Source organism: Leptonotus elevatus, chromosome 2, assembly GCF_054856555.1.
Source record: "Leptonotus elevatus isolate MCC_2025b chromosome 2, RoL_Lele_1.0, whole genome shotgun sequence".
Taxonomy (NCBI): domain Eukaryota; kingdom Metazoa; phylum Chordata; class Actinopteri; order Syngnathiformes; family Syngnathidae; genus Leptonotus; species Leptonotus elevatus.
Genome location: NC_141240.1, coordinates 38773466 through 38788637, shown reverse-complemented (window position 1 = coordinate 38788637; position 15172 = coordinate 38773466). Strand labels below are relative to the sequence as shown.

Below are 15172 nucleotides of genomic sequence, written 5' to 3'. Positions count from 1 at the left end.
ACAAATAAAAGAAAAAACAACGAAATTTGACCAAAAACACAAATTTTAAAACTGGCAGAAAAAAACCAGAAGAGTGTGTCTTGGTGGTTGTAAAATAACGTTGCAAGGGAAACACTTTATTATAGAGCAGAAAATCGAACCTCTCTCGCTACACTGCTACCACCTAGCGAAAGCTATATCGCTTGTAGTTTTCGAGCGGCCATTTTACACCCTCCTACTACATTTCCCAGAAGTCAATACGACGAAAGTAGTGTGTTCGACCAATGGGCGCCGTCGATTCTGCTGCACACATGAGGTATGTAAACGGTAATGTAAGTTGAATGTACTTGTATTTTGTGATTTAAAAGCAGAATGCTAATCTATTTGTCAAGCGAGATTCTTGCAAGCCAGTTTCCTAACGTGAATAACGCGTCGTGCATTTGTATCAAAAAACGATACAAATGTATCGGGGTTTTTTTCATCGTTGTTAGCCAACCAGTTAGCTGCTTTGTGCTTATTTACTGTTTATTTGAAGTCGACCACTGATGTTCTCCCACGGGGGAATTAGTTGTCAAAAAGAACCAATTGCTAAATTTGTAAGCGGACGATTTAGGAAACTTATGTACAAGCTTGTGTAACTTGTTTACCCCTCCTGTTATTTAGGCCACGCACTGTGACAAATCTGGCCATTAATGTTTGTTTCTTAAACAAATTACTTGATACGGCTGTCACAGAAAAAAAACAAAAAACATCTTAAATATTTTATTATTATTATTATTTTTTTTAAACCCTTATGTCACATTGACCCAACGAGGTAGAATTTTAAAAATGACCCCCAAAAATATGCTGGTCTTGTTGTTGTTTAAGGTATTAAATATGTTTTTAAATATATTATTAAATATAGTGACACGAGGGACTGAAACATCTAATTAACATTATTTTGTGTATCCAAGAAACAAATGTATCTAAATATTTTAATAGACCATTTCGTTATAGTCAGCATAGTAATGTTATTGCTTTGTGTATTCAGGTGGACAATGACACAAACCCAGTGACTAGCCGCTTGCTGTAGTGCATTGTCACAGTGCGTAATGGAGCAAAGGTCAACATTCTTCTCAGGGAGGCTGACTGCGTGTAGCATTTTAACCAAGCCAGCACGTTATTCAAACTGTTCGTTGGGGACGGAAGGAAGGTCGAAGCGTTGACAAGGAACCACGCTTTTCAACTTGACCCATTCAGGCAATGAGTGGGTTTGGCACCAATACACTTGGTGATTCCACTCTGCAGTTTCACTTGTGAGTGCCTCCTGATCAGCTGACACAATGGCTTCAGAAAGTACAGCGGAGCAAGAGAATCAGATGGACCCGAAGGTGCCTGCAGCTGAAGCCATTGAAGGAAACGTGGATGGAGATTTCGAGATGGCTGTCTGCGCTTCAGAGGAGCCGTCTGCCTCTAAAGGTCTCCCAGAGGAGCCCAGAAAGTGGATGTCGGCTGTGATATTCTTGTGTTTTTTTGGCTTTATGGCATCCATTAAGCCTGGAGAGCCTTTCATTACGCCCTATCTACTCAGCACTGAGAAGAACTTTACGAGGCAGCAGGTCAGTTGTGCCCTTTCAGGGTTGATTGAACTTTGTTGAATTTGTATGCGCTTTATCTTGTCACATTACACTGGTTAACATTATTATTTTTTTTATAGTTGTTCCATAGATTTGGGGTAATTTGGGGGCTCTGAATCCGAATCTGGTTTTAGCTTTTGCTAATCACATCACCTTTTTGAGATATCAAAACATTAAAAATATATATTTTTTTGCAGAAAATTAAAAACATTACATTGTGTGTAAGCACCTATACATGGAATATGTTTGCAATGGAAGGCAGTTACTACCGTAAGAATGCTTTTCCAAAGCGGCTGCACTCTTTTCGAGCATTTTTTTTAACCCAAATGTACGAACACTAAACACTGTAAGTGAAATATATTGTGGGAAAAAATACAGTCAAATCACAGGTGGACACCACTGAAAAGTTATTTTTTCTTTCATAGTCTTGTCTTTAAAAAATAAAATAAAAAATAAAATTTGCAATTTTCAACCTAGAACATGCAAACATGCACAGGTTACACTGTTACTTTAAAGAGGAAGTTTACCTTAAACATTTCTTGACAATAATATGGTATATTTGAGTCTAAACATGACATTGTGATGAATATTACATTTGTGGAATATGAGTTATGAAACAAAATCCAGCCGTTTTTATCCATCGCCGGGGCGGCCATTTTGCCACTTGCTGTCGACTGATGATGACATCACAGTCGCTCAGGCAACAACACAATCGCAGCTCACCTGTTTTCTGAAGCTGAGCTGTGATTGTTTTTTTTCCCTGAGACTTGAGTGACATTAATGTCATTTTCACTTGGACAACAAGTGGCAAAATGGCCGCCTTCTGATATAGATTTAAAAAAAAAAACTGCTGGATTTTGCTGCTTAACTCACATTCCGCTAACGCAACATTAACTACTATTTAGACTAGTGGGGCTGCATAAAACATATTATTGTGAAGAATTATTTTTTGGGGGTTGACTTCCCCTTTCGAACAATTTGTAGTGTTGTCTCAATGCGAATAAAATCTTGGCACCAAGTAGCAATCACGTGAAGACCTCTCGCTTAAAAAGTGAAACCGTTTCAGGATCTGATTCAAACTGTCTTGAATGTTTGCATTTTCAGGTGACCAACGAAATTACTCCAGTGCTGACGTACTCTTACATGGCAGTGCTGGTACCTGCCTTCCTGCTGACTGATTTTCTGCGCTACAAGCCAGTTCTGATCATCCAGGGCATGAGCCAGGTGGTCATCTGGCTCTTTCTGCTCTTAGGTACCTCCCTCCTTGAGATGCAGTTCATGGAATTCTTCTACGGCGTCACAATGGCGTGCCGCGTGGCATATTCCTCCTATATCTTTTCCCTGGTCAACCCGAGCCTGTATCAGCGCGTGGCCAGCTACTCGCGCACCTCGGTCCTTTTGGGGGTGTTCACCAGCTCCGTGCTTGGCCAGCTTTTCATTTCAGTGGGGGAAATCCACTACAAGACCCTCAGTGCAGTTTCTTTGGGTTTTGTCAGCTTTGGTGTGCTGCTGTCGCTGTGCCTGCCCTGGCCCAAGCGCTCCTTGTTTTTCAACCAGGCGCGCAAACAGGAGCACAGAGAAGTGGCCAGTCAAGTAGCCACCAAGGCGGAATTGGACACGATAAACCCGAAGGATGCCGACTTGACCAAAGCCGTCTCCAAGTGCGCTGCATCCCGCTGGAAGGACTCCATCTTCGTGCAGATGTTGATGGAGCTGAGAACCGTGGTGAAAAGACCCAATATGCGGCTGTGGTCCCTATGGTGGATCTTCAACTCCACAGGATACTACCTGGTGTTATTCTACGTCCACATCCTGTGGAGCAAAGTCCACCCGGCTACTGAGAACAAGAATGTATACAATGGCGCCGTGGAGGCTGCTTCTACCTTACTCAGTAAGTCATTTGAAGTGCAAGAAAGTTAGGCTGTGAGTTTCTGTTGAATATTACAGCCACTGGTGTCGTCCACCTCACTGTCATCAATTCATTTTATGTTCATCACCACAGTACAAAAACAGTGAAGAACCAATTTTTTTTTAACAATGAGCATGCACTGAATACATGTATAATGCTTAGTACTTTTATTGGATTCTCAAGGGACCGAGCCCTGCTGTGAATCATGAAAAAAAAAATCTAAAGTGACACTCCCCCAAAATATTTTAAAGCTGATTTATGGAGGTTTTCCCCCCAAAAATATCTTCATAATAGCTTTTTTATTTGACCATTTATGACTGAAACGTCTTCTAATTAGTAGATTAACACCTTAGCTGTTCACAATGGGTACAAGATTTGTTTTCGAATTTCCCGCCCTCTGTCTGCTGATGTGACGTCATTTGCGCATTGTCTGTGAAGAAGTTTGTGCAGTTTCATTTTTTTGTCAGTAGCAATTTGAAATTCAATTTTCTGCGTCCAGCAGCTATGGGTTGCCTACATTATGCTAGGAAACTATATCAGAACAGTTTAATATTATATCAAACCTATCTTATGGCACTACTTAAAAAAATGGCTTACTGATGATTTGATTTTGGGGAAAAAATGCATCAGAATAAATAATAATGCATGCTTGTTATTAGGGCTGTGCAATTAATCGAAATTCAATTACAATTTCAATGATTGCACTCCACAAGTAAAACATCGGCATAATTGTAAACAAACAAAAAATACTATTAATACTAATTTTGAGTTGTTTAAATGTATATATTTGAACTTTTTTTTAAATTTTAAAATAACTAATTTAATAAATCATGTTTGGTCCAAAAGAAACATATAGCATAATTATAGTGTTTAAAAAAATATATATATATATATTTTTTACATGTTTAAAATTTCTTCTTTTTTTTTACCAAAAAACTAATGATTGTCCTAATTGTGATGGCAATTATTTTCAAATTAATCGTGATTCATATTTTCTTCATAATGGAGAATTTGTTATAACAATTCTGGATTGGGAAAAATCCAAGATCGGCCGGTCAGGCTTTATCAAGATCAGGGATCAGTGATAGAAAATTGTGATCACTGCACCCCTAATTGACACCAATCACTCTGAGCCAGGGCTTGGGCATCTTGTGGCGTTTAAGGGTGTTGCAGAAAGAGCTTCAAAATAATAATTTGTAAAAAAAAAAAACGGGCCACCATCATACATGGGGACAACACGATATGTCCAGTATTTTCACTTCGTGGCCTCTCTCTACCAATATTTCGTTCAGAAAAATATCGACACTCCTGATTGAAATCTTTTGCCTCTTTTTAGGTGCATTGGCCTCCTTCATCGCGGGCTTTGTGAAAATCCGGTGGAATATCTGGTCGGAGCTTGTCATCGGCGTGATCACGGCCGTGCAGGCTGGCCTGCTGCTGCTCATGGGCACCACCGACAACATCTGGATCTGTTACGTGGCCTACGTCATCTTCAGAAGCTTCTACCAGTTCCTGGTGCCCGTTGCCACGTGAGTGCAGTCCCATTTGCATAGAGGCAAGACATATTTAAAGTCTTGTGTGAAAGTCCACAGACTCGGTAACGGCGCTAATAAGACCGTAAACTCGTCAACAAAGCAGCCCTGAGAGTTTTCTCGAAGGCGGACTAAACAACACATTGTCATCAAATACTACCGAGCACCTGTTGCGACATGTTACAGTGTAACTCTTCAACCTGACGGTGTGATTTGATGTGTAGTTTTCAGATAGCGTCGTCGCTCACCAAGGAGCTTTGCGCCTTGGTGTTTGGCATCAACACCTTCATAGGGACCATCCTGAAGAGCATCATCAACCTGATATTTTCCGACAAGAGGGGGTTGGGTTTGGATGTACACAGTCAGGTATGTAGATATGCAACAAGAGCTATTAGGGAACAAAATATGTTTTCCACTTAGTCAGCCTATGCGCTTGGTTGTCAGTAGTGTCAATAAAAACTCCACAAAAATATTTTCATCGACACATTTTTTTAACGGACAAAAACGAAAATGTACTTGACTGGACTCAAATAAAAATCTATGGACATTTTAGTTCATCAGAAAATTATATGATTTTGCTATTCTGTCCCTGTGACACACCCCTTTTCAAACTGCAACATGCACAAACACATGGACAAACAGGAGGTGGATTCACGGTGAAAGGTTTAAAAAAAAAAAAGTAAATTCTAGTTATAACGTAACATTGATCCAACGGCTATAACATTTCAACAATAATGTTAATCCGACTGCTAACTAACGCTTGCTAACTTACTAGCTCGTAGCACGGAGCCTTAGTAGACACTTGTTGATATCATGTAATTGTGTGTTAAAGCAACACTAAGGAACATACAGTTTACGTTGATTATGGCGACGCCATACGGACAAAAGCGGTTATGTTATGCCTGAAGGAACACCACGTTTCCCATGAGGACAAGCGCATTGCGTCGTTTTTTTGAGCTCACACCAGCGAGCGTTGGCATTCAAATTAACTTCTGTCTTTGTGACGAATGGGGAAAGGGGGAAGTGAGGTATGCCATAAAGCAGTCAGCACGTTTGTAGTTTTTTTGTGTGGCAGTGTTCCTACCATCCTCCTCAATGTTGCTTAGTGGCAGTAAAAATGACACAGACCTACCATTCAACCAGTTTTAAGTTGATGTTTCATCAGATGAGTTATGAAAATATTTTATTAAGGTTGAAAAGTTCCTTAGTGCTACTTTAAGTTAAAAAAATTTTTTTTTATCAATAACATTAGAGAAAATGTTATGTCAAATAGTTTTAGATCTGAAATGTTCAACATTATCTGCTGACAGAAAAATACAGGGGTAAAATGATGGCCCTGACAAAAACGAGACTAAAACGTTGACAATTTTTGTTGACTAAGACGAGACGAGTAAAATAAAGACTAAAATGCTAGATTTGTAGTCGACTAAAAGTGAACTCAATAAAAACAAGATGAGGTTGACTAGCTGATAACAATTAACAAGCGTGATTGAAAGTGGACTCAAATTGAGAATACATTTAAAAATGTCTGATAGAATTAAAAGCTAGTTGTCAGTCGTGTTTAGATAATTGTTTCCTTTTCGCTTGCCCCACCCTCAAAGTGGGAGGTTTACTTCGATTATCTATGGAGCGTAACACAAACACTGACATTTGGATCTGATACACAACTTATAAGAGAGCATTATTTGAACATTACATTTTAGGGGAGCAAAATTATTGGAACAGAATAGATTCAAATGAATAAAATGCTTTTTTTTTTGTTGTCGAAAATTTGACATTCTTCTTTTTGTGATGCTTTCACCACAGCTCTTTTCAGTTGCTCGTTTCGTGGAGTTACTCCCTCTCTGTGTCCCGTTTAGCAAGAAAAAAAAAACATTCCCTCTAGGGTTTAAGTCTGGAGATTTGCACATTGCAACTATTCTTGTAACCTTAACTGATTTCGTCTCCATATAATTGTTGCATTCCTGCTGTTTTTTTCTTTTCCCAGTTTCTTGTTTACTTCATCTACTTCGCCCTGCTGACCGTCATCTACTTAACAAGTGCCGCCTTCGTCATCTGCCGCCACTTTAGAAACCAGCCCAAGAGGCGAGAGATCAACCAGCAGCCCAAGGAGCTTAGCAACACGGCACCTGAGGCAGAACCTTTGTCCAATGGCAAAAATGCCAAGACATAGCAATCACCACCTATTAATAGACTCTAATTGATTTAATGAGTCTTAATCTTGCTCAAGTGCCTCAAGCTGGCTGATACAAAAGCCTGGTTTGACTTTTTTTTTTTTTTTACTTATTCATGCACTTAATGACAAACTTCAGTTTTGCGGGACCACTCAAGTGATGACCCGAATGAGGAGTTTGATTGTCTCGATTCATCGACAGCGAATTATTGATTCCAATGTGATCGCGATGGCACTGCCGCCGAGCAGTGTGATGATGCCATACCTCTCGAAATCACTCATTCGCATCACTTTAGAAAAGCCCTTCAGTGTCATACTAGCATTGATGGCGTTATTTGCATACATTTTTTATTATGTTTAGTTTTTTTTTTTTTATGTAATGAAATAGGGAAAAATGCATTGGAAGAAATGATTATAGTTTTATGACTTAAATTTGTTTCCAGTCCATAACCTTGATGGTTGTCTGATTTTTGCTGCTTTTTACTCCCTGAAGCACTTGTGTTGGACAATTATCAGAATGTAGTGTTGTGAAATTCAACAGGAACAATTTGCAGGTTTTGCTAATTTTTCTTTTTAGAGAAATTACGAGTATATGAGATGTTATATGTTTTTGAGTAGGATTATACCGTATTCAGCTGGAGCGAGAGTTTTAAGTTAATGTTACAATATAGCTGATGTTATGTGAACTTGTCTGAATGCTGTAAAACAATCAGGTGTTATAATTTGTTTTAGTATTTTTGTGTACTTTATGTACAATTAAAGCCGGTTGGTAATAACATTTGAATTCTGTTTGTTTGTAAACTGGCATGTCTGTCGGTCCTTTCTCTAAATTGTTTTACTGCAATGAAGTTTAGTTTTTTTCTGTCAGTGCCCCTCAGCGTCTGTTTAGTTTTTTAAGGGCCTAAGATATTTTTGCAGCTGCAGGCTTGAATCAGATGTTCTTGCATGCTTTCAAAACTTCAACCACGTAAATGAGTTTGTGTCCCAGCGGCATGTGGCAATACTAATAAGAATCAGAAAGCTTGGTACTGTTTCTTTTGTTAGAAGCATTTTTTAAAAGGGATACTTGACTCAATGAGCCCTTTTCAGCAGTTAAAAGATTATATTTTGTCTAAAATTATGCACAAAAACAATTGGGTTAAAAATAACCGAATTATGGATCAATAATGGACCAATCCACTTTATGGGTCAATTTGACTCAACTTTCTGGGTTGTTTTATACAAAATGACCCCATTTTTTGACAGAGGTAAAGGATCTGACCAATATGTATTTAGTTTTACGCCGAAAGACCCATTTCTTGACTCAAAGTTGGGTCAAATCGACCCAAGTAGAGGATTGGCCCATTTTTGACTCATAGTTGGGTTATTTTTGAACCAACTGTTTTTAGTGTGTGATAACTTCATTATTTTTCATGATCAATTAATACCTTTAAAAACTAATTTTGCCACATGCTGTTAGGTGGCGATTACCTACTTCCTCACCTGTGTTGAGGAAGTAGGTAACGACCAATCATGGCTCACCTGTTTTCTGGGTTTGGTCAGCAAACTGAGCCATGATTGGTTGTTACCTACTTCCTCAGCACAGGCGATGTCGTCATCAATCGACAGCAAGTGAAACATTAATTGTACATCAAAAATAATGAAGTTATCAAATTAATTCTGGACAAAATATTTTGTTTACTGCTGAAAATAAGTCAAGTATCCCTTTAAACAGGACATTGTGCAAGATGTGTTGACTTGCTGCCCTCCTGTGGTCAAGTGAAAAATGACGCACCATGCTTCAAGATTGACAGTTTGGTGTTTTATTAGACAGTTTAAATAATATGCATATACTTTCTCATTTACAAAGCAAAATGAGATTGAATAACAAAAAGAAATGTGTGCAAATGTGTCATCAAAAACCGTGGTGTTTAAAAAGCATACAATAAAACTTGAAATAGTTTAACACGGGTATCACAAATTAAAAAAAGTTAAAAATGTTAGTGTCCAAAAGAAGTCAGGTGTCTAAAAATGCCCCAGAAAACCTGAATGATGCAATTGTTGATTGACAATGGTTTCTGCCTGCACCCCCACCCCCATTAGTGCATTCCCTCCCCACAGTGGCGCTACAACCTGCGACTGCCCTGGTGCCGACCCGTGCCGGCACGTTGGCTAACAATATAGCACACGTTGGAGGATTTCCTGGAATTGTCTGGGGTTCACTTTTCAATCTTATTCCATGCCTGGTTTCCCTTTTTGTCTTTGCTTGGATTCTCACACCCACACAAACAACCATTTGCTATACGGGTCCTAAATGATGTGTCAAAAGGAAGAAAGAAAAAAAAAAGCATGTGCAGAGGTTAAGAGCGTGATCTCAGGTTTTGGCCCGTCTACGTCATTGGTGTTTCCTCTGCAAAGGACAAACAGTAAAAAATCGAGTTGTGACCGATCTCGTTTTAAGTGCACAGTCAATTTTGTAGAGTACATTTTACTCTAGAAAGAGTCTATTTGGTCCAACTCTAAACAGTAACATTTACACTTGGAGAGAGTAAAATATTCAGTATATTTTACTTTGTACGGGAGGATTGGCCTATCCCACGACAAAAACCTAAAAAAATTTTCACTCAGAAATTCTAAGTAATATTTAGAAGGAAATATTTTGAGTACATTTGATTAATTTATATATATATATATATATATAAAAAGTTCAGCTTCGGAGAAGGCCGCTCTATCACCTGAGCTATACCTCGTCTACGGTTTGCTGATATCCAAAAACATTCTCTCGTACACAAAATATTTTACTCTCTTCCAAGTGTACATTTCTCTCTTTTTAGAGTGGGACCAAATAGACTCTTTTTAGAGTCAAATCGACTCTACAAAATGTACTGCGTGGGCATTTTAACTGTCGTACCTTCCGCTTGTGCTTTCTCCTGATGAGTCGTCGTGCCGTTTGATTCGTTGGCGTCTCGACCTACAGCACATCTGTGTTTTTAATCACACAGCATTTAAACGTTTCAAATCAAGAAATCAATTAAGTGTTCGACACTTACGTTGCCTCTCCTGCTTCTTCCAGAAGTCTGTGGCGGTGAAGGAGACACTAAATGTTATTGCACAGCACATGTTTTGTTCTAAAATAATTTTAGGCCCTAAAATAATGTCAAAGAAGTATGATGTGGCCATTTGTCTTTACTTTTTTTTTTTTTTTTGATGGAGACTGATTTATCACAATGTTAAAAAATAGTTCTGCTTTATACTGACCTGCATCCCATGGCATGGATCCTATAAGGATTGGGAATTTGAAATAGAAAAAAAAGAGTTTGCATTTACCATAGAAGAACGCAAAGTTCAATTTTCACTTCCATTCTTACCTTTTTGGAAGAACCACATCCCTGTGTAAGATTAACAGATATTAGAACTCATTTTCCCCAATAGGAAATAATGGAAATTGAATTCAGAAAACCTTTATTAACTATAAATTCAATTGCACTAAAGTTAAAGACAAAGTGCAGAGGGAGATCAATTTTTATAATTTGGTATAATCGTCATAATTTTTTTTTTTTTAATAAGCTGATTTACTCAACTTAAATGTGTTTATTAATCACTTTAAAAACAACCTCATCTGTAACAAAGTCATTAATATACATAAAAGCTGAAACTATTTAAAACCAAAAAAAACAAAGCTTTTTTTTTTCTCCAGATTTGTTCAAACACAGATTGCACTAGTCTTACCTGTTCTACATTTGTGAATGAGCACTAGCACCACCAACGCAGTTAGGAGACAGATTAACACGGTCAGGCCTGCGTTGACCTTCAAACCTCCTTCATCCGCTGTTGAAACAAAAACACCTTTTTTTTCCTTTTCTTTATTTTTTTTAAATGACACCATTAACTGAACACTGTATTGTGACAACTTACAAGTGAGGAACGGGTTGGGAGTAGACAGACTGGATTTCTTGCTGACAGGATTCTCCAGCTCGCACTTGAACTCGTCTGCGCTTGAAGTATCCTGAGAAATGAGCGAAGGAGCAAACGACCGATTGGCACATTTTCATACTGCCCAAAAGTGTCCAGTGACTTTCAGCGAGCCCTTTTAAAGTCACAGATCAGTGAAAAAGTGCTAACGGAAATTAAATAAATACATTTGCATTTCATGCTTTCCAATGGTTTGTTGTTACAATTTCTCCTGAACTTTTTATGTGCAATACATGCTAATCATTTAAGTATCGTTTAAATACGTTCTAGTTTTGAACTCATTTGCTCCCAAAAACGTATAAATGCGTTCTATTTCAAGTGTCCCCCAAATTATTATTATTTTTTTGTTTAATGCTAGAGCATACAGATTGCCCCAGAAATGATTGCGATAAACGATAATATAATGATAATGGTATAATAAATAAATCCAAAGAATTCCCACACATGAGCAGTTGCGTTCGGCTTTGATACCAGCTCCATTTGTCCGCGTTATTTCCAAATGATGGCTGTCCCTACTACTCAGGCGACCTCACGCTGAATCTAATGCGCCAAATGTGCCGCTGTGGTTGCCCCCGAGGAGGATGGTATCCCCTGCCTGCCACCGATCTTATGACTTTTACCACAAAAAAGAGGCGATTTAAAAAAAAAAAATTCCTTGTTCCTAACCTTAAACTTCAAAAATGTAGAAAAAAAACGAAAAAACATTAACGAGTCATTTAAGCTTTTTATAAGTATGCTGAGATTTCCTACTACGTGCGTGGTCTTTGAACGCACCTAGAGTCCATTGCAGAATGTGAGTGTGTTCTTGCTAGGCAATTCACACCCTTAGATACAAATGATCTTTTTTTTTCCTGATGAAAGAAGAGACTCTAATCTTCCTTTTGTAGGTTCCATGTTTTTATAGCAATATTCTGTGGACCTTGCAAAATCTGTCAAAATCCAGTAAAACAGCCCGGAGCGAAGGGGGTTGCGTCAGTGAAAATGGCTGGGAGTGAATGAGTTAATGAACACTTTGGCCTATTACGTTTATGCTGGTGGTAAAAAAAAAAAAAAATCTGACAACACCAGCAACAGACCTTTTGAATGACGCGTTCCATGGATGAGATGCTCTCCACGGAAGGGCCTAACATCCAGGTGTAGGTGACAGGTTCAGCCCCCGTGGTGTTGCCGTCGCATGTTAAAGTACAAGTTGTCCTCTCAGCATCACACGATGTTAAGACGGTGGGCTCGGGGACAGACACTGATGAAGAAACAAAGAGTGATGATGCCTTGTAGCATCTACGTGGCAGTGTTACTTTAAACAACAGATCACGGTGAGATTTATTAGTCATTTTTAAAATAAAATTTAAAAAAAGCTGAAAATAAATACATTTAATTACAATGATGCCAATTTTGTAATTGTGGAGTGAAATAATTGAAATAGTTTAATTGCACAGCCCTACCTGGCGCCAAGTATTTACATACATTACAAGGTCAATATATACTTACAAATAACGACAAGATGAGTTGGAGTGCTGGAGACAAAGTTGATCTCAGATGTGTATGCGCCACTGTCGCTCTCTGTCAAGCCCGTAATGGTCAGCTCACCACTCACATTGTTCAGCGTAGCGCGATCTTAAAGAGGCCCAATCAGAAAAAGGCTTTTAGCCAGCAACAAGATCCTTAACCACCTCTCGATTTGATTCCATACGTCGGAACTGACGATACGCCTCAACTCCATCCGCGTCCCACTGGATGGCGATGTGGTCACCGTGCTTCCAAAAGATGCTCGTGAGCGGGCCGGTATTCGGACCTGCGTCAGTTCTGAGGATAACTTCGTCGCCCACCTTTCTGTAAATTGTTGTGCCTGGAAAAAAAAGGGGAATATAGCATGACCAACCTCAAATGTTTTGGGTCCAGGGACTTTACAGGGGAAACATTTTTCCAAGGAAGCATAAAAAATCCTCACGCCAAATGCCATTGATATTATTTTTTGACTGTTTCAAGCTAAATATTCACAGCCTTTTTTAATAATAGCAATCAAGCTAGCTGATGTGCACTGCTTCCACGAACAACAGCTGGAGGGTTGCAGGGAAGCTGGAGCGTGTCCAGCTGACATTGGAAGCCAGAGCACCAGCAGAAAACCTATGCAAGCACTAAAAGGCCGGAAATCAGGTTCGAATCCCGAACCTCAGAACAATGAGGCAGATGTGCTGACCACTTGCACACCGTACCGCCCTGTTTAAATGCAACAGGTTTTAAGCTTCCCAAACTTTTTTTTCTTGTTCTGTTGTTCCTAAACATAATACACAAAACGTCAGGATCACTTATTTGTTCTTCTGATTAATTATTTTGTGTACGCTAAATGTCAAGCTAACTAAAACTCGTGGCCATGAAAACAGCATCGATGTGTGACATACAATACAAGCTTCAAAAACAAACCAAAAACGTCATTTTAACTGTCCTTCAGCTTCTGTATGAAAGTTTTCCAGGAAGAAAAAAAAAAAGACCGTACCAGTGCAACAAGCAGCCACAATCACGAGAATCACTGACAGGCACACCTGCATCTTTCTCGTCAGTTCAGCCATCACAAGCTGAAAACACGGCAACCATCCACATGTTAAAAAAGAAAAGAAAAAAAGGCGTTAAAACAAAGTCATCGTAATGTTTTGCATGCTCATGCTCACCTCATCAATGACTGGCGCTCCTGGAACTATTTACCGTCATTTGTTTCCGGATAGAGGAATGTGAAGCTGCCTTTCCTCAACGCTAACCCGCCCAAGTTTCTGGAAACTTCACCCGACGTGTCAAAATAAAGAAAAAGCCGATTTATTTAATATTAAGCACAACAGGATCACACAAATGACTGTATCCGGAATCATTGAGTCATTTCATAATCCCTATTTACAAATCACTTAATCGGGTGGACTATTTTCATCCGTCATTCAAATGAAAATACTTTTGGAACTATGCCCGCCTTTGCCTACGTCATCGCTGTCGCATAATAATTACGTACCCGGTCAGCATAGGCTACCTTTGAACTTTCCAAAAAAACATTAAATTAAGTTGCTTTAACAATTTTAAATAAAGTATTTCATAACGATTTCCCCCCCTGTATTGGCGCATAATTAATTTTCTAATGACCATTAATTTGTGTATTTTAATTATTATTATTTTTTTAAATCTATTTATTTATTTATTTATATTTCAAATACAAACAAAATAGGTACAACATCTGAACATTTTTAAATTGCGCAAATCAATAAATATAATCAAATAGAGGGACATGATGGGGCATTTCATTTTCTTACTAAATGCAAAGGACAAATAGCCAGCACAATAACAAAGAAAGAAAGAAAGAAAGAAAGAAAGAAACAAACATTTTACTGGCATAATCAATTTCAATAAATGAAGCCAGTCTTGTTGCATTCTTGGTGTTTATAAGTACAGTATCAGAAATTTATCATATAAGATTTCAACTCATTTTAATTGGTTTTAAAGAAACATTTATGCATTGTGAGCTACTGTATTTCTTGGGTACTGATTAATGTGATGGGCTACCAATTTGATACACACATACTTTTTCTTCTTCTTTTTCTAGGGGATAAAACATCTCACATTTCTCAAAATCTTGGTCCAAAGCCGGAGTCCATATAGATGAGTTACTGCTGCTCTGTTATTCACTCAAATATTGATTTCTAAACACTAAGTTAAAACATTAGTAATGTGTTGTTTAAATAACTTTGAACTTTTTTTGCATATTATTTGAGCTCTGAAAACAATTACATTCCTTTTCCAAAACAAGAAAGAAAACACTAAATATATGAACTATTAATAATAATAATAATAATAATAATTGCATTTGGAATTAAAAAGTTATGTTGTCTGTAGTTTATTGGGGGGGGGGGGGGGGGGTGTTACACAAACATTTTCTGTACCTAATAACAAAAATCAGACACATTGACAATTTTGCAGTGGTCTTTAATTTTTTTTCAAGTTGTACATACTTTTTTTTTCTTCTTCTTTTTAAACA

The 15172-nt window shown here is 38.2% G+C and overlaps 2 protein-coding genes across 3 annotated transcripts; one reads left to right on the top strand and one right to left on the bottom strand.

Moving 5' to 3' along the window:
* The first annotated feature begins 231 nt into the window (after positions 1-231).
* slc19a1 (solute carrier family 19 member 1) lies at positions 232-7985 on the top strand. The gene is made up of 6 exons (XM_086066909.1): positions 232-295; positions 1010-1577; positions 2700-3486; positions 4841-5033; positions 5261-5402; positions 7024-7985. Exons 2-6 carry the CDS (start codon positions 1302-1304, stop codon positions 7207-7209), a joined length of 1584 nt encoding a protein of 527 aa, XP_085923035.1. The 5' UTR covers positions 232-295; positions 1010-1301; the 3' UTR covers positions 7210-7985.
* Positions 7986-8988: 1003 nt separating this feature from the next.
* On the bottom strand, positions 8989-14126 carry LOC147179949 (uncharacterized). 2 transcript variants are annotated; one of them, XM_086068865.1, is made up of 12 exons: positions 13827-14126; positions 13655-13733; positions 12851-13006; positions 12649-12774; positions 12237-12400; positions 11104-11194; positions 10918-11016; positions 10557-10577; positions 10447-10467; positions 10239-10265; positions 10100-10159; positions 8989-9598 (listed from the first exon to the last, which is right to left on the bottom strand). In XM_086068865.1, exons 2-12 carry the CDS (start codon positions 13725-13727, stop codon positions 9579-9581), a joined length of 858 nt encoding a protein of 285 aa, XP_085924991.1. In that variant the 5' UTR covers positions 13728-13733; positions 13827-14126; the 3' UTR covers positions 8989-9578. The 2 variants fall into 2 exon arrangements, with proteins under 2 accessions (XP_085924991.1, XP_085924990.1); XM_086068864.1 differs by having other exon boundaries at positions 13861-14126.
* Between the last annotated feature and the right edge of the window lie 1046 nt (positions 14127-15172).